Source organism: Condylura cristata, unplaced genomic scaffold, assembly GCF_000260355.1.
Source record: "Condylura cristata isolate star-nosed mole 26May11 unplaced genomic scaffold, ConCri1.0 scaffold00016, whole genome shotgun sequence".
NCBI classification, from domain to species: Eukaryota; Metazoa; Chordata; class Mammalia; order Eulipotyphla; family Talpidae; genus Condylura; species Condylura cristata.
In genome coordinates, this window is record NW_004567117.1 from 11,097,671 (window position 1) to 11,119,693 (window position 22,023).

The 22,023-nt window shown below is 35.5% G+C and overlaps 1 protein-coding gene across 1 annotated transcript in view; it reads right to left on the bottom strand.

Moving 5' to 3' along the window:
- USP14 (ubiquitin specific peptidase 14 (tRNA-guanine transglycosylase)) overlaps positions 1–22,023 on the bottom strand; it is a 33,380-nt gene that overhangs the window by 1,824 nt on the left and 9,533 nt on the right. The window contains exons 4-15 of the mRNA XM_004683774.2: positions 14,152–14,256; positions 12,760–12,863; positions 11,522–11,580; positions 10,235–10,365; positions 9,112–9,192; positions 8,685–8,770; positions 7,968–8,082; positions 5,036–5,101; positions 4,784–4,876; positions 3,521–3,649; positions 1,023–1,083; positions 560–667 (exon numbers count right to left, since the gene is read on the bottom strand). Of these exons, the coding sequence (XP_004683831.1) occupies positions 560–667; positions 1,023–1,083; positions 3,521–3,649; positions 4,784–4,876; positions 5,036–5,101; positions 7,968–8,082; positions 8,685–8,770; positions 9,112–9,192; positions 10,235–10,365; positions 11,522–11,580; positions 12,760–12,863; positions 14,152–14,256 (1,138 nt within the window). The remainder of the gene's footprint in view (positions 1–559; positions 668–1,022; positions 1,084–3,520; positions 3,650–4,783; positions 4,877–5,035; positions 5,102–7,967; positions 8,083–8,684; positions 8,771–9,111; positions 9,193–10,234; positions 10,366–11,521; positions 11,581–12,759; positions 12,864–14,151; positions 14,257–22,023) is intronic.

Below are 22,023 nucleotides of genomic sequence, written 5' to 3' on the forward strand. Positions count from 1 at the left end.
GATTAATATTCAGAGTTCTATTACATGAAAAGTACTGGGTAGTTTCATGCTATTGCAGTTGTAAGCAATACCAAGAGTTCTCAAAGTGTGGTCCAGGGACTACTCATGATAAAGAACATTTCAGGGGATCCATGAAGACTTTCTGAAACAATACTAAAACATTTGCCTTTCCCCATTCACTATAGTGTGCTTTGAAATTTTCCAGGAGCTACACAAAGTAAAATGAACAACAGAATGAAGAAAGACAGAAGAATCTAACAATTCCTTATTAAGCCAAATAAACCAAAAAATGTGTATTAATACTGCTTTGCTTTTTTTTTTTTTCTGTTTTGGAAAGTATTTTTAAAAGTTACATTAATAAGTAGTTTATTACTGCCATTTAATGAGTTTAATTTTTTACAGTAGGTAACAGTAAATAAAAATTCTCAGGGGTTCTCAGAAATGAAGAATGTAGGGGGGTCTGAGAGCAAAAAGTTTAAAACCACTGTGCTATATAAAGTTTATACTAAACAAGCTGAGCACCATATATAGCAAGTGAAAAAGATAATGAAATCTTTACCTTGTTTCCTTTTCACCCATGACACATAATGACCCGAAGAGCTAGACCTTCCTTGGTGTGTTAGCACTGCTTGTAAGTCATAGTATCCACAATTATTAGAGCCAATGTCTAAACAAAAATATAAACCCAGTAATATTAGACAATGAGTACATAAGTACTTTGCCAAGTCAGGAAATAAGCAAGATCTCTGAAGTTTAGGAAGTAAAATAATTCAGTAAGATACTACTGCTAAATCAAAGTAAAAGCATCATGAAAGCTCTCTTAAGAAGTATGGTACCATTTATACAACTGCACACTAAAAGGTGGTTTGTACTATACATTTTATAAGGTAAATTATATTTCAAGAAACCCAACTTCTTTCTTTTTGAAAGCTTATCTGAAAAAACATGGCAAGACAGTAATTGTTACCTTAAAAAAGGAAAACAACCCATAATAACCCAAATGAAATGATAATTTCACTTACCATCAGCAAAAGAAAAAGGTTCATACTTAATTTCTTTCTGCGGACTACTTTTTTTGTCACTCTGAGGAAAAAAAAAATTATTTTTAAATCCTGATATTGGAAATAAAATGTGTATTCTCAATGAGAATTATTCCACAAATTATCCTTCTACAATGAAATGTGGCAAAGCAAAGATAGTCTACATTACCAAATACTGTAGTGAACAAAAAACAAACCCAGAGGGTCCTTTACTTTAACAATAAACAATTATATGTATAGTAACAGACCCTTCGATTACAGGACCAACTTTAAAACCACTAAAGTACAGCATACATGTGAATGCATGTGTTCTAGAGCAGAAAAGGAAAATCGCATTCTAAAAATTTATCAAAACACTATCAAGCTACACATGTTTTAAAAAAAAACAACTGCCGGCCGTCCCTGGTGGCGCAGAGGGTTAAAGCACTGCCCTAAGAAGCTTAAGCCACTTCCGCATGAGTTCGATTCCTGGATCCCCGCCTGCCCCGGAGGTGACCACATGGCGTGGCAGACCTCTCCTGACCGGCCCGCTGCTCCCCTCAGCAGTGTACTTCGTCGATCTGCCTGTTCTGCTCCCCACTCTGTCCATGGTGAATCCTCTCACCTCCGCATCTCTGGCCTGTACCCCAAAAGCCAAATTGCCACGACTAATATTAAATCTAATGAAGCACTGGAACCTGCCACTTCATAGTAAATTACATTTACTATAAAGAGGTAAGGCTATTATAGACAAAGATATTTAGAGTGAACTTCTGGCCTCAACCCATTTTCAGTGTATAATACAAAAAAAAAAAATCTAGGCATATGAGCACAAAATTCTTGAAAACTACAATGGTAATGAAAATGATGCAAGCTGTTTAAAAATAGCTTGAGTGACAAGAAATAAAAGGAACCTACAACAAAAAACTGTCAATTAGGTCAACCATTCCTATCTACCTACCTACCTACCTTTTACCTTCTTAAAAAGTAGTCTCTAGAGCAAAGACAAAAGCTACACATTTAAAAGCACTAGATAAATCAAATTGAAAGCCTAAAAGATGTCTATATCCCTAGAAGATCACACCAAAAAAAAAAAAAAAAAAAAGACCAAAGACAGAGAGGGACATGCACACACTTTGCTACAATCCTTACTATAGCTTTACTACACAACTTCAACCCTTACTACAAACCTACATAATCACAAATATGGTACTACTATGACAGATAATATAGCCCAAAGGAATAAAACTGAGGGTCCAGAAATGTACATCTATGGTGCCTGTAAGTGTACGAAGACCATATAATCGATAATAAACAGTGCTGATACAAGTAAATTTTTACAGGCAAAACAATGAATTTGGAGCTTTACTTCGTCACATATATAAAAATTAACCTAGAACATATCACAGGTCTAAATGAAGTTATAAAATTCTTAGAAGAAAACAAAGAAAGAAATTTTCATGGCATTGTACAAGACAATGGTCTCATAACACCAGAAGCATTATAACATGTTATCACAAGGGTGAGTTAGGTGAAAGGTACTTCTTTGTATTAGTTCTTATAACTGCATATTCTTTTACAATTCTCAAAGTTGAATTTTTAAGAAACTTTCTTTTTACATACATAAATGATAACCTACATAAAGTTTTAAATTAGATACATAACATCACCTTGAAAATATTTCCAGTTATCAGGAAAACATATCCAGTATATAATTTAGCTGTTTCTTATCTAACCCTAAAATAAAAGTATGTATTAACTGTAAATTTGCCAAGTTATAATTTTATACCAATTATAGGCAAACAGCAGCACTGACTAAAGATACACTTTGCTGCATAACCATGGGTATGAGTGAATCAATAGTTCATAAAAATTCCACTAAAAATGGAGGTTACATCATGTCTCATGAGGAAGAATAATAATGTAGAGTGTACTACACAACATTTATGTGTTTTGAGTAGATAATAAGAGGACTATAAAGTACAGATTGCAGGGAGAAAGAAAATATTGAGCCTTACTCTATTATCAAGTACCCATTTACCACAAACAGCAAATTGTTTTTCTTAAGCCATAAATACCTAAAATTTGAAAGGCATGCTTGAACGAATATATGTAGAATTTCTATATATGTTAAATGAAGCAGTCTCATACATTTTTGCTAAAAGTTAACAATACCTATAATTGTTAAACAATGATTAAATATTAAAAATATTTAGAGTAGAGGGCCCTCCCTAGAGGTGCAAGGATAGCTCAGCACTGTGAGGTTGTCTACAGCCACCACAGCACGAGTTCAATCCCCTGCCAAGGAGCTGACCCACCTGGTGTGGCAGACTTCTCCTGTTCCGCCTGCTTCTTCCCTCAGCAGTGTGTTTCAGTCAATCTGACTGTTCCACTCCTCCCTCTCTGGTGGATCCTCTTACCCTCTGCACCTCTGGCCTGTACCTTGTTCTTGTATGCATAAATAAATAAATCTTTAAAAGAAAATCTCTGTAAGAACTTACTGTCTTTGGCTGTAGATTCACTTTTTTATCTTCTAGATCCTTGAATTTTGATCGAAAAGAAACCATTTTCTCTTGGAGTTCTGGTGTACACAGTTCATACACATCCAACATAAGAGGAAATTTAACATCCTATATTCAAAAACAATAAATTTTTAAAAAATTGTAGAAATCACATGGAAATCTGTGCAGATGAAAACCTACAATGATTGTTTTCAAGAATGAATCTGTTCCTAATTTTTACAAATAAATATTTAAAACTTTTACTGTCAGACATTTTAACCCATAAAATTGACCACAGAAGAATGACCAGAAATTATATAACAAGAGAAGTATTTCAGAATTAAGACCATTTGCTGTGAAAATAATCAAAATATCTAAAACCAGCAAGAGTTAACTTGCAAATATACTCACTTGACTTTTAAATCTGAAATACAATTTTACATAGAAATAAATGATAAGTACAATATTAATAAATATTGAAATTTAAAGTTAGATACCTCCTGCCCACCTGTGACTACACAGGTGCTTCTTTTTCCTGTTATGTCCTTTTAAAATGAAATAAAATAAATTTAACACTAGTAGATACTTCAACTATACTTACCTTCTCAAATAATACTAAGGTTATTAAAAAATATATTATAAATTTCAGCTCAAGATGTGTGTGTGTGTGTATATATATATATATATATATATATATCCATCCCAAAGGTCAGGGACTCTGGATATACAGCACAGCTTAGGCAACCAAACAGCAAATTAAACAGCAAATTAGTAAGGTTGGTACCTATATCAAGATATTACAATTTAAGTATTCTTTGGGCAGCAGTTATTTATATTCCTTTCACGTAGAAGAAAGGTACTGCCTTTATTCTATGCCCTACCCCACTTCCATCCCCAAACCTAGTGGGTCAGTATCTTTACAGTTGAGGATATGGTCCACAGCACTGTTTATGAGGAGCAGAGAGAACCCATCAAAATTACCTGGAAATCTTTTGAAAGATTTAATACTTCAGGCTCTACTTAATTCAGATGCTTGGAGGGCAGGAGTAGTGAGGCATATGTATGATTTAAAATGAAAAGAACCATAGATAATTTCAATACAATACATACTCATAGCTAAAAAACCACTTTCCTAATGTTAATAAGTCTCCTATTTACAGTGTTTGGAAGAAATTTCAAAGGAATAAATAACAGGTCTTATTGTAAATTAGAGTGACATTTAAAGAGTCTTAGCATTTGTTTAAACTAAAGCTCATTACTAACCTTAAGAACTTTAGCATTCACAGATTCCTTCTCTTTATAAAAAAATCGAACCATCTGAATGGTTAAGTAAGCAGGTAGTCGGCTAATCTTGGACTGAGAAGAAAACATGGAAAAAAATCCCATTACATGCTAATACCACACACAAAATTTTTTAAAAATTGTTTTAGTAGAACACAAAGACTGAGTAACACTAATTAACTAGAAACTTTTCAATGCTAGGAAACTCAACTTCAAAAGGAATGTACAACTTACAGATTTGAGGTACAAAGCATTTCTTTGCAATGATGGAGACTGTTTGGTGATTTCTTCCTGAAGTCGCTAAAAAGGAACATTAAGATCAAACATTACTTTGAAGAATTTTTTTCTTGAAACACAGAAGACCTTTAATTTTTTAAAGTTAGTATTACTCAACAGAAAGCATACAATATCTACATACCAGTATGGATTTATACCAGGGAGGAGTAAATTTGAGTACATAACCAATGCTGACATATGATTCAATTCTATAACATATCAAATAACATACTGGTATGAAGTCCTCAGAATGCAAAATAATGGCTATAAGTTCTTAATTATGAGCCAAATGTTCCTAAGAGTTTATGCTATATTTTATGTAATACATGAAAGCTTTTTTTTTTAAAAAAGATTTATTTGTTTATTCATACAGAGCTGGGGTACAAGCCAGAGATGTGGAGGGTGAGAGGATTCACCAGAGACAGAGCGGGGAGCAGAACAGGCAGATCGACGAAGTACATTGCTGAGGGGAGCAGCGAGCGGGTCAGGAGAGGTCTGCCATGTCATGTGGTCACCTCCGGGACAGGCAGGGATCAAACTCATGCGGAAGTGACTTCAGCTTCTCAGTGCAGTGCTTTAACCCACTGCGCCACCAGGGAGGGCCACATGAAAGCTTTTAAAGGCATTTTTCCACTTATAGGTTATCAGAATATTCATAATATTAAAAATTAAGCCAAGGGCCCTCCCTGGTGGAGCAAGGGTTAAATCCCCAGCCAGGGTGGTGACCCACATGGAGAAGCAGATTTCTCTGGTCTCAGCAGACCTCTCCTTTCTTTCCCACTATTCCTCTAAGCAGTGTATTTCTCAGTATGCCTGTTCTGCTCTCCACTCTGTCTCTGGTGAATCCTCTCACTCCCTGCACCTCTGCCTTATATCCCAGTTTGAACACATAAATAAATTAATCCTAAAAAATAAAAAATTAAGCCAAGGAAATCCTCATCCATTTTACTGTATAAGCTTTCAATCAATTATTGTTAAATTTGAAAAAGGTTGTAACAGAAATCCTCAGTTAATTTAACAAATGTTGGGAAATATTCAGTTTGTAGCTTATCATCATGACTGCCATTCCTTTACAGCTTAAAGAACCTTAGGCAAGATAGTTACATCTCCGTGTCATTTGTAAATGGTGAGACTTGTATCTTTATATAATGCTGTTGTGAAAGTTACAAGAATTATTTTACAGAAAGCAAGTCGGCATATATTTTTTTTATCAAATAACCATTACCTATTATTTCTAATACTATAAGAAAAAAATATAACGATTAATATGCTTTTACTTTAATATAAACATACAAATCAGCTAAAGCAATTTACTGTTATTTTTTAATAAAACATGTTACACATGTATAAAAATGTTTTACATTTGATTTTAAAAATTACTAATTGCAGGCTCTCCCTGGTGGCGCAACAGGTTAAAGCACCCCATTATGAAGCTCTCCAAAGTCACTGCAGAATGAGTTTGATCCCTGGCCAGGGAGCTGACCCACATGGCGTGGCAGACATCCTCTGACCCCGCCCACTGCAGCCCTCAGCAGTATACTTTGTCAATCTACCTTTTCTGTTCCCCACTGTCAATGGTGAATCCTCTCATCCACCACACCTCTGCCCTGTACCCCAGTCCTGTAAGCATAAATAAATCTTTTTTAAAAAAAATTACTAATTGCAATATAAAAAGAATCATTGTAGAGTCACTTTTTAATGCTTCAATAAGTGTATTCAGTATTGGAGAGGTACAGAAATCTGGAGCCAAATTACTCACGAATAATCAGAACAAATGATAGTAAGGCACCTAAAAATTTTACCTTGACAGTAAGTACATCATCTCAGGAACAGATGTTTTCAAGTACATTGGGTACAATGCTATTCATCAGGTAAGCTATCATATTATCATCAATCCTAAATATCATTATCACTTACAAGTTCCAAGAATCTTTAGTTTTCCTGGAATTTCATAAAATTTTTAAGAAATACCCTGGAGAGTCCTTGTCAACTTCACAGTCTGCAATTAATTTGTTACATGACTTTTAGTAGTTAACTAATATTTGTATGCTTTTAAAGTGAACTTCTCTTGAGAGATATTATTCCTCACCATGTCCTCTCAGCACATTTTTATCAACTGATAAACATACAACCTTGTTTTCCAGGTGTTTCTGTTTAATGACTGCTTACTTAACATACACAGTTGATACATTAACACTGAAATCACAGCCAACTACACTCTAATTCACCCTTAAATGAAGCTTATCTGCCAAATGTTATTTTCTCCTTAAGGTTATTGGAATTCTTGTGCTTTAAACACAAGACAGCAGCTCAACATTATACCTGTAGTCATTTTAAAAGTAAAATCATGAACAAAAATGCAAGACATGTGGCACTAAAATTATTTCAAAAAGGACAACTGTTAGGGCCTTCCTGGTGGCCTACGGGTTGAGTCGCAGTGCTGCTACCACAATGGTCTGAGTTCAATCTGGGTCAGAGAGCTAATGCACCTATCCTGTCTCAGCTGCTGCTCCCTACTCTGTCTGCCTGGTAGACTGCCTGGTCTGTTCCCCATTGTCTCTAGTGAATCTTCTTACTCCTCCACTGCACCTCAGTTCCTCTATGCCAAAACAAGTAAAAAGTCTTTTTTTAAAAAAAGGGACAACTGTTTTTAGAATGAGAGCTGAAACAAAAACACAGAGCATCACCATTGTGGACCTTTGGTGAGTAATGCAATGCTCAATATTTGTCACTGTGAACATGTCTACAACAACCATGAACACACCATGAGTATTAATGCTGGGTTTACAAATAAAGGTTAGCACTCACAAATATGAGCAAAGTAAACAAACAAGTGCACCTGCAAATAGAGAATCTCCAAATAACAAGAATGAACTATAGCTGTCCTTACCAACTTAAGTCCTGTGAAAAGATACTTGACTTCTTGATTAATAAAACAACTAAGCTGAAGCTGATTTTCCTTTCCTTTAGTGACTTCTTCTTCTTCTGATTCCGTGCACTTCATGCTTTGCAAAATAAGATAAGGAATATACAAACAGGCATTCAATTTGTTATATAATCTTGAATATAATAAATTATCCTGTCATTAAAACTAATAACACCTTTCATTGGTATTTAAAACATTTTGGTCTCACAAGAGTTCATTCACATACCAAGATTGAAAGACAAATGTAAAATAACAAATATAAATTGATACTCAGTATGATCATAAAATGGTCTTAATCATAAGTATACATAAGCAGAAATCTTAGATCTTAAATTTGTATTCATGAAGACAGTACTCCCCTAAATTGTTTTATTAATTTGTTCAATCTAATTTATGTAATTTAGTTAATACAATACATTTCATATAATTAAAATTTAATTCTTTATAAGGTGAATTAATGAGGGAGATTCTGGTAAAGATATACTCAGGGGAAAATAATTAAAGTGTACACTTATCTAAATCTAAAGATCAATCCAATAGGCACATTTTTCCAAATTCCTAACTTTGAAGAAATTTTCTCCATATCCATTCCACCACTGCAATCAGTGAACTATACTATGTAAATTTATTAGTTCTACTAAATTATGAGCAAACTATGTAAATCTTGGCGTATAAGGATACGTAGTTTCAAACTCAACTCCAAAGAACTGATCAATTAAACTTTTCTTTTTAGATGGTGTCACTGCTGATGCAGATGAAGAATCTGTCTGCAAAAATAAAATATTCAAATTTTACTTTATAAGATATTATGTTTATATTCTCCCACACAATCCAATTTAATAATACATATTCAAACTTTTTAAAATATAAAGTTCTTCTATCAAAAAACATTTCTGAAGGAATACAGAAGCTCAACAATATCAATTCAGTTTCATAAAGAATATACTGAATTCAATTGTCAAATGAAAACTTTCAAACTGGGACTACAAATTGAGAATTTAATGTAATCAAATACATATCTATTACGATATGTTTATTTCAAGATCTTGTGGTATCGGAAGGAGAATCAAAATATAATAGTCTATAATCACAAATATCTATCAATTACCTCTTTAACGGAATCATCCTCTATGGCTTCTAATTTCTGCTGTAATACTCTCATCATTTGTATCCAACATTCATTAGCATCCTGCATTTGAAAAAGCAACATGGTAAACCATCCACGGTAAAGAATCCTTTCAAGTGATTCTTAACAATAACTTTCCTTAGGGGCTGTCATCTTCTTTAAAAATATTAAACCAAGTTAGGTTATTACATGATCTTGAAATAATGAAGAATTTCAGAATAGGTTATTCACTCTTGACAGCAGATGTTAATATACTAAGCTCCTGATTTTACTAAATAGCTAAACACTTAATCAAGACTCCAAGAATACATGGCAGTGAAGAAAATGGAAGTAACCCTAATAAAGAACATAAATTAAAAAATTCAGATCAAAAGCACGGTTATGAGAAAAAAAAAAAAAAGCAACATGAGAAATTGTGGTTAGGAGAAGGAAATGGGAAATGTGCTATTTCAGTAGTATGGTCAAGGAAGACCTCTCTGATAACCTGACATGTAAGCCATGAAATTTGAATGAGGCAAGGAAAGAAGTCATGATAACTGGAATGTTTAAAAAAAATAACAAGGAAGCCAGTGTAACTAAAGGGAAATCAGCAAAGCAGCCAGCGGCAAATGAAGAGATAAGAGGAAGTCAAGGACTAGACTTGGGAAAGAAAATCACTATCGGGCAAATTACAGAACTGTGACATACAGGAGAAGGTCAAAATGGGAGAGAGAGCACAAAGGACTACGGTGATAGTTCATTGGTGATAGGGTGATGGGAGCTTTACAGGGATTACACCTGCAGGGAGAAATCAAATGAACAACACTGTAAGAAAATAATTTAAAAAAAAAAAATAAGAAGAAAATAAGCCAGTAGAGGGTTTTGAACAAGGACCAACATAATCTTATTTACATTTTAAAAAGGAGTTCAAGGGCTTGTGGAGAAACACTACGGTGAGGCAAAAGCAAAAGATGATAGTTTACAGGCTAATGCACCAGATGTAACAGTGGTGTGAATTAAAGAGCAAAGATTGCTTGTATTTTCAAATACAATCCAATGGTTAAGTATAGGAAACCTAAGTTTTAAATTTACAAAATGAAAACCCAAATGTTTTTACCCTGATTACCTGTTGAAGATATTGTCCTTGTTCACCCTTCTCTGCAAACTGTGGAAAAGCCATGTGCAAAAATTGTAGTAGAATAATAGGAGGAATACTAGAAGATGTTTTATCCATGGAATCAAACAAATCTCTAAGGGCTTAAAAATAAAGCAAATACTGTCTTAGTAAAATGGTGACATATTTGAAACAGGTAAATAAAACTTAATTCTTAACTAATACAAAAACCTACTTTATAACTTTTTTAAGTGTATCTTTTCCTCTGCAATTGCTGGATTCCTAATAAAAAATGTGTTTTTATATTTTAAAAAGCTCACTAGATGACTTTATAATACAATCATGGGTTATAAACAATTGAGCCCTATCCTAATTCTACCTCCTCTTCCTCTATCCATCCCCTTCTTTCTCCACTCCCCCTCTCCACCCCTCTCTCAATCCCTTTTCCAGCTTTTGTTTTCCCACACAAATTAGGGTACATTAATTTAATGCAGAGAACATATAACCTCTATGGAAGGATCAGTAGGCCCAGTGTTACTATTCTGCCTCTATGTTGTTACCTCATCATCAAGTCACCAATTCCAGCCCACCACCCTGAGCCCATATTTGGTTTCCATCTACTGCACTTTCCAATATAGAAATCTGGTTCCTTAAAAACACCTACTGACACTACCAAGTAGCTGAAATCCAAAGTTAGTTTTTTTTTTTTTTTTTTCAAAAACATTCTTCTGAGTTTCCCTAGTGATGCAGGGGTTAAAGTCTCAGGGCTATCAAGCTAATGCCAGTCACTATATCATGAGTTCAATCCTGGCAAGGGAGATAACCGACATGGCACAGCAGACGTCTCTTGTCTCATCTCCTGCTCCCTTCAGCAGTAGATCTCCCTTTTCTGCTCCCCACTCTGTCTCTGGTGAAACCTCTCACTACTGCACCGCCAATAACCTCTGGAAGTACCCCTGCTCTTGTTTAATGTAAGTCTAAGAACTCCAATTATAATGAGGACTATGTTATGCAAAACATATTTGGATCACTATGATGACACTGGAGAAACTCAGAAATTCTGAGTTATTCTCTGATACACAAGCAATTTAACTAAAAGTAGGAAGTGATCATGTTTTCTAAGTGAAAATGCCATTATAACAAATCTTTCATTTAAAAAAATAGAACATCTAATTAAGAAAGCAAATGACACAAAGAAACCTACTCACTATGGTATTAAAAATTAAAAGGTTGGCCACAATTAGAGACCACATTTATACTGTACCCCTTCTTGAAAAGTAGTATATTTGAGAAACTGACCTGCAGTAATATATTGTGCTGAAGCCATTTCCCCTGAAGCTCTCAAGGCACCTGCATACCTAGGAACATTAAGATAGAATTAAAAGGATTTGGGCTCTCCATGATGGTGCAACAGCCATTGCAGCATAAATTCAATCTCTGGCCAGGATGTTGACCCATATGGCACAGTAGACCTCTCCTGTCCTACCCACTGCTCCATTCAGCAGTGTATTTCATTCAATCTGGTTGTTCTGTTCCCTACGCTGTCTCTGGTAAATCTTCTCAAACCCTGTACTTCTGGCCTGTACCCCAGTTCCTGTATGTATAAATAAATCTTTAAAAAAATAAATAAAAGGATTCAATTTATTATAAAATTCAAATGGAAAGAATGTTAAAAGCACTGTAGCGTGCTCACTGCAAATTTCTCAAAGTTGTTCCAACCTTTCTATATTTTCTTCTGGCTTTACTTCTTCAAGCATAAAATAGGAGAAAAAAAAAAAGAGTATTAAGAAAAATAGGAATTTAGATCCATGAAGCCTACTTTAAATTATTTTCCTTTGCTAATATTTTGCAAAAATTTTAAAGGTCTTGGTGAACTAGGAAAACATACCCACTCTCATCATTTTCTAAAATTAGTGTAAAACCAAAAAAATATACATTTAATTTCCATTATTATAAAGGAATAAAATTAACACAATTTCAGATATAACGAAGAAAGAAAATTATTAAAGCAAAACATTACATCAAAACGCAATACACCTGCATTCACCATGAACTTGCTATATAAGATTAAATAAATCATTTAAATTTCTAGAAAGTTTCAAAACCTCCCATCCCAGTGTGGCTATCTTTTTCTTCTGTCACAGCTCCCAAAACAGCTGTGAGAGTGCTGGAAAGTGCCTTTAATATAAATGCCTCAACTCCCAATGCTAATAGCTCAATGCAATAGACATGTCTGGAGGCCAAAAAATCTGAATCAAAGCCTGAATATATAAACCACACTAAGACAGGACCTGACTTTAGCATTCTTTCACAAACAGGACTACACAGGACATTGCATGCCCATGGTTTAAGTGAATTTATTTTGACCTATAATATATAACTTATAACAGGTTTATCAATATGTAACTTCATCATAAATTAAAGATCTGTGCTTCTCAATAAAGCAACTAAAAATACATACACAAACAACACTATTCTCCCAAATGTGGCATTCCTTTACTCAAAAAAGACTTAAAGCTATTTCTCTTCAGTCCTACCTTTTAAGGGCATCTTTGAGTTCAGGCACAGAACGAATACACTGAACCGTAGCGTTCATATAACAAGTGTTACCAAGGTTTGTCAATCCACATGGTAATTCCATCTGATGGTGAAAAGGATAAATCATTTTTATAAAATGAGGATTAGATCTGTGAATAACATTTTGTCATGCGTTAATAAGGGAGGAAAAAAGTCAAGACCACTATCTTGTTGAGTCTGTATATTTTCCCTGTGTCTACATGGGTATTCTCTAGGTACTCCATTTTCTTCCTTTATCCCAAGGATATACACATGAAATTCATTAGTATGTCTAAACTGTCTCAGCAGGAGTGAGAATGGGTGTGTATATGAGGACACCCTGTCCTGTTCATATTGCACCCTGAACTGCCAGAACAGGCTCCAGCCTCCCAAAACCCTGAGCTGAAATAAGCAACTTAGAAAGTGAATGAATGAATAAATACATGCTACTTTTAATATAAGAAGTGTCCTTGGTCTTCATTTAGAAGTTTGGGTATGTTTTTGTGACTAGATATGTAACAAAGAAATTTAACTCTTGTTACATACCAATCAGACTACAGTAATTAACTTTATTACACATTTTTTAGCTTTAAGTCAATTTCCAACACCCGCTTGAAGACAAGAATGTTAAGTGAGGACTTACTGAATAAATTACCAGAGTTCATTTATATACTTTGAAACAAGAACAATTTACAAACTCATACCAGAGTAGCAAAATAAACATAAAAACACTCACACACACACACACACACACACTCACACACACACACCATGGTAGCATATAACTCCTGGGTGGTTTAAATAAGTATTCAAAATACGTGATGGCCAGTTTCTAAACCAAATTTGCATTTAAATTAAAAATAAACTATTTCCAGCATGGAAAGTTTTAAGCATTTAAATGCCCCAGTATTTAAGCTACTTAACTTATTTAAGGCCATTTTCCCATAAAAGTAAATACTCAATGAATACTATTACCAGACACATTTATTACAGATGTTTGCTTTATAGTATCTATGTCTGCATCTTATAACAACCTTCATCTGTAGAATAAAGTTAATTACAGTAATTACATGTCATTTTGAGACTTAAACACCAAACTCTGGATTATGAAGTTTTTTTAATGTTAAATATAAATTAAGCCTAAGTAAATTCACTTAAAAGTCAGAAAATCAAAGTGCACAAGCAAAACAGCACCTAATTTTATTAACTATTCCATTATAAGATTTCATAAGTCAATTTCAAAGCTAAAAACATACACCTTAGGGTTTATGACTTAAGTTTCAAAACACACAGATGCTATTCTCTGAAAGGCATGTTATTAACTGTACTTTTGAAAAGCAGTGATCAAATATATCAAATGGATTATGTCTTACAGCAGATGCTAACTGTTCTTCTGTCATGTCTTCTACAAATACTGTTTTAGCTGAGGGTTCCTCAGGAAGAGCATCTGCTGACCCCATCATTAGTAGTGTCATTCCCTGTTTAAAAAAAAAAAAATGCTCAAAGTTGATCACTTTATATCCAATGACAAAAGCGAGATATGGAAAAACACATACTGCATTCTTCTATTTGTCACATGCCACAGTCGCTGGCAATAACCTGATAATGCTAAGACTTTGACCCTGTGCCTCTAGGGAAGCCCCAGAGAAAACTTATTTTCCTTACAAATATAACATTCTATAATAGAAACACAATAAAGACACTGAAATGTGAACACCTTGCTCAATATCTTAAATGGAAGACACAGCACATGAAAGAGATAAAAAAAAGAAAAAAAAGAAAAAAGTGAAGGTTTAAAAAAAAAGTTATAGAAGAATATCTGATTGAGGATTAAAAACAGGAAATTAAAGTTAACAGCTTTTAGGGGACCTATGTTGAAATGTAATAACCATTATTGTAATATTTATCATCACTTTTACTTAAACTTTTTATAATGTCTAAGCAACACTAAGCCTTCACTAAAGAATCTTTTCTGAAAGATAACTGTCAAGAAGACCTAATAATTAAAGAATACACAAACAATAAACAGAAACACAATAGAAAAGAAATAAAATGTCTGAGAACTACATAATACTTTAAAATAAGGAAACTATAAAGCTTTACTTGGGATATATATAAAAAAGATACCTAAATAAATTGAAAGACATGATAGGTTTTGAACAAGAGAAATTACATCAAGATGTGAAATCTGGGAGCCTGGTGGTACAAGGGGTTAAGTCTCAGCACAATGCAGCTATCTGCAGCCACTGCACCACTAGGTTGATCACCAGCCAGGGAGCTGACCCACATGGCAGAGGCTTCTCCTGTCTTGCCCACTGCTCCTCTCAGCAGTATGTTTCAATCGATCTGCCTGTTCTGCTCTCCACTATGTCTCTGGTAAATCATCTCACCCCCCTGGTAACCTAGTTATTTATGCATACAAGAGCTGGGGTATAGTCTATAGGGATGGTAGGCGGGGGAGAAAATTCACCAGAGACAGAGTGTGGAGCAGTTCAGACTGACTGCCCAAAACACACTGCTGAGGAAAGCAGCAGGTGAGACGGGAGAGTTGTATTGTGCCAGTTGGGTTAGCACCAGGCTGGGGATCAAACCTGCTGCAGTGGCTGCCAGTAACTTCATAGTGTTGAGACTTAACCCTTGTGCCAGCAGGGAGGCACTATAATATGTATTTTAGACTTTGTGGAACACATATAGTATGTATCTGTTGCATAATTACGTTGTTTTCAAATTCAGTCTTAGATCATCCTTCAACTTCCAGATTTTACAAAAACTAGGATGCAGACCAGATTTGGCATGCAGCTCAGATTGATATCTTCTGTTTTATTTTCTTAAAAACTGACAAAACTCCAAAGAGCTTTTGTTATGTAGGATTTATCTACCAAATTTACCTTATTAGCAACTAAAACAGAGAAATTCTAAAGATACTTATTCAATAATTTAAAATAATTTATAGTTAACATAAAGAACATTTTTATAAGACAGCTATACTTCCCAAAACAAAAAAAAAAAATTGAGTGACATTGATTTAAATCTTTCAATAGCTTTAATTCTCACTTAAGACAGTTGGATTTCTGTATTGTCTTTCGGAGAGATCACATGTCATACAGCCCCTGTAAAACTCTACTGTACATTCATAAACAAACAGTAGAAAGGCAAATATAATCTTAATATCATCATGAAATGATACCTTAAAAGTAGCTTGTGTACTCAAAAAATACAGAGAAACCCACAGTAGTGATTAAAATACTGGGAATAGAAGGGAGAATACGAAGTGACAGTTAATGAGGAGGGGTTTTTTTGGAATTAAAATAATACTTTAAAACTAGAATGTGTTAACAGTTGCATAAATCTACGGTACAAACAGAATTAAACATGTTAATGGATTAAATCTTACAATCTTGAGCTCTCTCAATAGACTTGTTACAAAAACATAATAGGCAAAGCAAAGGCACAGATAAACGTAAAAAAAAATGGAAAAGAAGGCAGAAAAAAAGAACAGAACTAATGACAAAAGAAAAAAAAAAAGCAAGACTCGATTAAAACCCAAATATATCACTAATTACATTGAACTTAAGAGATCCGAATGTTCCAATTGAAAGATTTAAGACTAGCCATAAAACCCAACTACATTCTATCTTTAAAATCCTACTTAAGGCCCTCCCTGGTGGCGCAGTGGGTTAAAGCAGAGCACTGAGAAGCTAAAGCCACTTCCACATGAGTTCGATCCCCCCCCCCCCACACACACACACGGTGTGGCAGACCTCTCCTGACCCGCCCGCTGCTCCCCTCAGCAGTGTACTTCGTCGATCTGCCTGTTCTGCTCCCCACTCTGTCTCTGGTGAAGCCTCTCGCCACCCCTGTACCTCAGTCTGTATGTACAAATAAATAAATCTTTTTTTTTTTTTTAAGATTTATTTATTTGTGCATACAGAACTGGGGTACAGGCCAGAGGCTCAGGTGCGGCGAGAGGCTTCACCAGAGACAGAGTGGGGAGCAGAACAGGCAGATCAACGAAGTACACTGCTGAGGGAAGCAGAGGGCAGGCCAGGAGAGGTCGGCCACGCCATGTGGTCACCTCCGGGGCAGGCGGGAATCGAACTCATGCGGGAATCGAACTCATGCGGAAGCGGCTTTAGATTCTCAGTGCTGTGCTTTAACCCGCTACGCCACCAGGGAGGGCCAAATAAATAAATCTTTTAAAAAAAAAATCCTACTTAAATATGAAAACAAATGGATTAAATAGCAAATGATGAATATATAAAAAACAAAAATAAAAGAAATACAGTAGTACTATTAAAATCTGACATTCCATTATATATACTTTTTACATCAGTTGAATAGAGAATAGTTTTAGAGAAGGCTAATATAAAGGTACACCATCTATACCAGAAGAATCTAGGAATCCTGGAACCGGAAGAGGCCATCCTAAAGCCAAGCCCTAAAGGATACCACAATGAAGGGGGAAAGAAAAGGCTACACACCCTTAGGGGTGTTTAGTCATAGAGCTAAAGCAGGAAATGTCTAAGCTGTTACTGGAGTTTCAGCTAAAGGCTAATGAGTTTCTTGAAAAGAATTCTTCAAACTTACCATATTTACACAGACATGAATCCAGACACTACAGAAAATGGCCAAGTAATTTATTACAATGTTCAGTGGGCAGAGTAATCCAGCTAAACAAAGAAAATTAACCAAAGAAAAGAATTCACAGAGATGAGTCCTTCCTAACTGGTGGACATACAGCCTTTAGATTTTATAATAGAAAAAAAGAAAGAAGGCCTAAGCCTACAACTGGTTTCACAGAAAGAAGACAGAACAGGTATTAGGTAGACCAACGGGACATTGCAAAGCAGAAGTAAACCCTTAAGGAAGAACCAGTGTGCTTACTGCAAGGAACAGGTATACTAGAAGGACAGTATCCCAAATAGAAGCAAAAAGGGGGAAAGGACTGAGACAATTGGGAGAGAGAGAAGAAAGTGGATAATGAGGATTCAAACAATGGTCACAAAGGAATATAGGCAAAGTAAAAAAAAAAGGTATGAAAAAGCAAAGAGGGAGAAAGTAAACAAATGGTAGTCCAGGATGGGGGCTCGGATGAGTAATAGTGGGTTCCCAGATGTGCACTCACTCTGAAAAAGTTTGTTATGACAACTCCCTTGGAGCTCTAGGTAACTCTCACTAGAGGGGACAGTCTGATTGATTTTGTGGTAGACACTATTCAATTATGGTAGACACTTGAATAAAATTCAAGCTATTGAGTTGTGAATTCTAAATTAGCTAGGACCAGCAAAAGGATTCTAACAGTCACTGGAGTTATGGGAAAGGCAACCAAAAAAAAGTCTGTACAACCACCAGAATGCCAATCTGGTGATATTAAGCTCCACCATAACTTCTTTTACATGGAAGTACTCCGTTCCACTCCTTGGCTGTGATCTTTTAAGTAAATTTAAGGTACAGATTATTTTCTCACCCCAAGATCAGAGACTGCACCTACCAGTACCCTCAGAACATGACTTGTGATTCCAGGTGGTACTCACTCAGGATGCTCCACCAAAAGGTGAAATGCTGTTCCAGAAATCTATGAAGGGTAAGTAAAGTGGTTTAGGTTGATGGTACTCTAGGACATGCCAAAACTGCAGGCCTTGTAAGAATAAAGGGAGCCCCAAGGAAAAAGCAGTATCCTCTAAATGAGGAACCCTTGAAGAGAATACTGTTACTATCACAAAAGTTCCTCCAATCTGGTCCTGCTGCTTTTTATACAACACTACAATTTTTCCAAGTAAGTACCACTTGGTTCAGGATTTGAGGGCATTACTGAGACTTTCTAGGATCCAATCCAACCATGCCAATTTCTCACACCCATTTCTCACTAAAAGCAAAATTCTGTAAGAAGCTCTCAAAGACCCAGACTCTGAACCTTTGTTTTACACCCCTAATTGCTAAAAGGACTTTGATAAAATAAAGGGTGCCCTACCACAGGAATTCTGTCCAACACTATTCACAATGGACAAAATTTGCCCAGGAGTGTTAATACAATTATTAGGATCAAAAATGCAGCCCACCACATACCTGTCCAAACAATCTGTCCACTAGGCAATGGTCTTCATGTTTGGGGCCTACAGCTGCAAACTGTGACCTCATACATAAACCAGTGTGTCTTAGTTTAGTCCATCACTGTACGCACCACATCAGGTTTTGACACTGCCCAAACAAAAAAGTGGACTTTCACTTAATTCTGTTCTTTCAATCAGTTCTATTAGCTAATCGTAGTGTACAGTTGCAAGTCATTAGTTCTTATACAGCACCCACTAGATGCTGATGTGCTTGAGAGTAGCAGCTTTTGCCACCAGCCACGCCATGATTCATTGTCCAGCTACCAAAGGGATGATCTAAAATTACAGACATCAACAGAGCAGCTGACTATGCAGCTAAAGGTGCTGCTCATTCTGTTCTATAAGCAGCACTCATCCCTCCATGACCCTATCTCAGTTTGATCCCACATACACTGACCATAATGAAAAGACTGATGAACAGGGGATTACTGACTTTGACTCGAGTTCCACTTGGAACATGAATTCAGATGGAATGATTCTCCCCCCCACAGGCTCTATAATACCTGATGCTGAAACATCTACATGAGGGATCTCACTATGGGAGCGATCACTTGCTTGAGTCTGTAACCCCATATTAAAAGCTCTCCTATGCCCCCAACTAGATCAGTGACTCCACCAATATTCTACACCAAGAAAAATCCCATGACTAATATCTAAAAGCTACTGGGATTCTATATGGAAAAATAACCTCTTGTTAGGTTCAGATGAACAAATAGCTGTCTAATTCAACATGAGTAAAACACATTCAATCAGGTAAGTGATGAAACAAATCCAGCATCAGGTCTGTCCTCATAGGGAAACACAGTGAAAGCTCTGTGTCTTTGCAAATATGAGTAAACTGTACTTAATAAAGGTTTCAACATGGGTTAAACATGGGTTTTGATTTGTTATATGTCTTTATGTCTTCCCCTTTGTATCTAATTGTTCTAATACAGAAATTGGTACAGGCACTGTCTGTAGAAATTATGTGTTCAAAATGTAATGGGAACTTGCACAAGTGCTTCTTGGAAGCATTGCCTGGGTATGTCATTAATAAAAAAAAGAAAAAAAAAATGTGGACCCTCCCTGGTGGTACAAGTGGATAAAGCACAATTAAACTATCCACAGTCACTAACACATAGGTTCAACCCCTGGCCTAGGGGCTGACCCACAGGGCGAGGCAGACCTCTCCTGTCTCACCTGCTGTTCTTACTACCTGTACCTCAGACCTATACCCCAGTTCTTTTATCAATAAATAAATCTTCAAAAAATAAAAAAAAATGGGGCCCTCCTTGGTGGCACAGCGGGGTAAAAGCACAGCACTAAGAAGCTAAAGCCACTTCCGCATGAGCTTGAACCCCACCTGCCCCGGAGCGATCCATATGGGGCCTCTCCTGATATCCCTCACTCCTCCCCCTCCTCCCTCAGCAGTGTACTTCATCAATCTGCCTGTTCTGCTCTCCACTCTGTGAATCCTCTCACTGTCCCTGCACCTCTGGCATGTACCACAGTTACAAATAAGTAAAATCTTAATATATATATATACTTATATATATATATATAAATGTGTAAGTTTCTATAGTTAATGAAAAATTAATTTGGAATTTAATGGTTTGGTTTGAACTATCTAGGGCAATGCTTTTCTTTTTTATCTGTGTACATACTACACAGGAAATGTAGCCTGAAGTGAACTGCTTAAGTCTTTAAACATTAGATAAAATGGGAAATAAAGGTTATTTGAAAGTTAAGAATTCTATTTGTAGAACCCTAACCAGGGAGCTAACCCATATAGCACAGCATACTTCTCCTGTCTTGCCTGCTGCTCCCCTTAGTAGTGTATTTCAGTCAATCCACCTGTATTGCTCCCTGCTCTGCCTGTGGTGAATCCTCTTACCACTATCACCCCACCTCCCTCATTTGTGACATACACCCCAGTTCTATGAACAATTAAAAAATAAAAATAGTAATCTGAGAAGTACAAACATCCCAGTTTATTTAAAAAAAAAAAAAAAAGGTTTGCTGTTACTTTCAAATGATTGCTATTTTTTCTCAGTTTTTACTTCTAATGTGACAAATAGTCCTAGTATTATAAATTACCAAATTCTTTATGGTTTAAATATAATTTTTAAGAGTAAGATGATGAAGACCAACAAATTTGAGAACTGCACACCTCAAGAATGCAGAATTTATTAACTTAAAAATCAATGAGACTAATCAAACTATCAGAATTAAGAACTAATCAAATTATCAGAATAAAGAATTACGTGATAATTTCAATAAGAAGAAAAAGCACTTTACGAGATTCAATGGCCATTCATAATATAAAAGGTCTTAGTGAAAAGATAGAGTGAACTATACACTTTATCACTTTCTTTTCTGTACTACATTAGAAGTGCTAGCCAGTGAAGTAAAGGTAATGAAATAAACAGAAATTATAACGATTGGGGGAAAAAGCTAAACTTTGCTTCTCTTTGCAAATAGCGCATGAAATACAAAACCCACCAGAATCTATTTCCTGGAACTATTAAGTGAACGTTGCAAGGTTACAGAATGAAAATAAATTGTATTTTTCTATTCTAGTCATCAACAGTGAAAAACAAACTGAAAACTACAGAACTCTGCTAAGAGAATCTAAAGATGTAAACAGAATGAAAGCATGTTATACTTAAAGATTTTAGTACTCAATACCCTAAAATGTTCGTTCTCCTCCAAACTGCACCTAAGATTCAATATTATCACAAAAAAATTCCAGGAATCCACTTGTAGAAACTGATAGAATTTTAAAATTATAAGGAAACAGAAATTCTATTTCCTGAGAAATAGAATTTATTCTATGGCATTTCAAGATTTATGTAAACAAGGGCCCTCCCTGGTGGTACAAAGAGTTAAAGCACAGCACTATAAAACTACCCTCAGCTACTGCAGAACCAGTTGCATCCCCAGTCAGGGAGGTGATATCATCCACATGGCACAGCAGACCTCTCCTGTCTTGCCCACTGCTCCTCTCAGCAGTATGTTTCACAGATCTACCTGTTCTGCTCCCAACTCTGTCTTTGGTGAATCCTCTCACCCTGTACACCTCTGGTCTGTATGCCAGTTTTTGTGTGCATAAATAAATCTTAAAAAAAAAAAAAAAACTTATCTAAGCAAGATCAT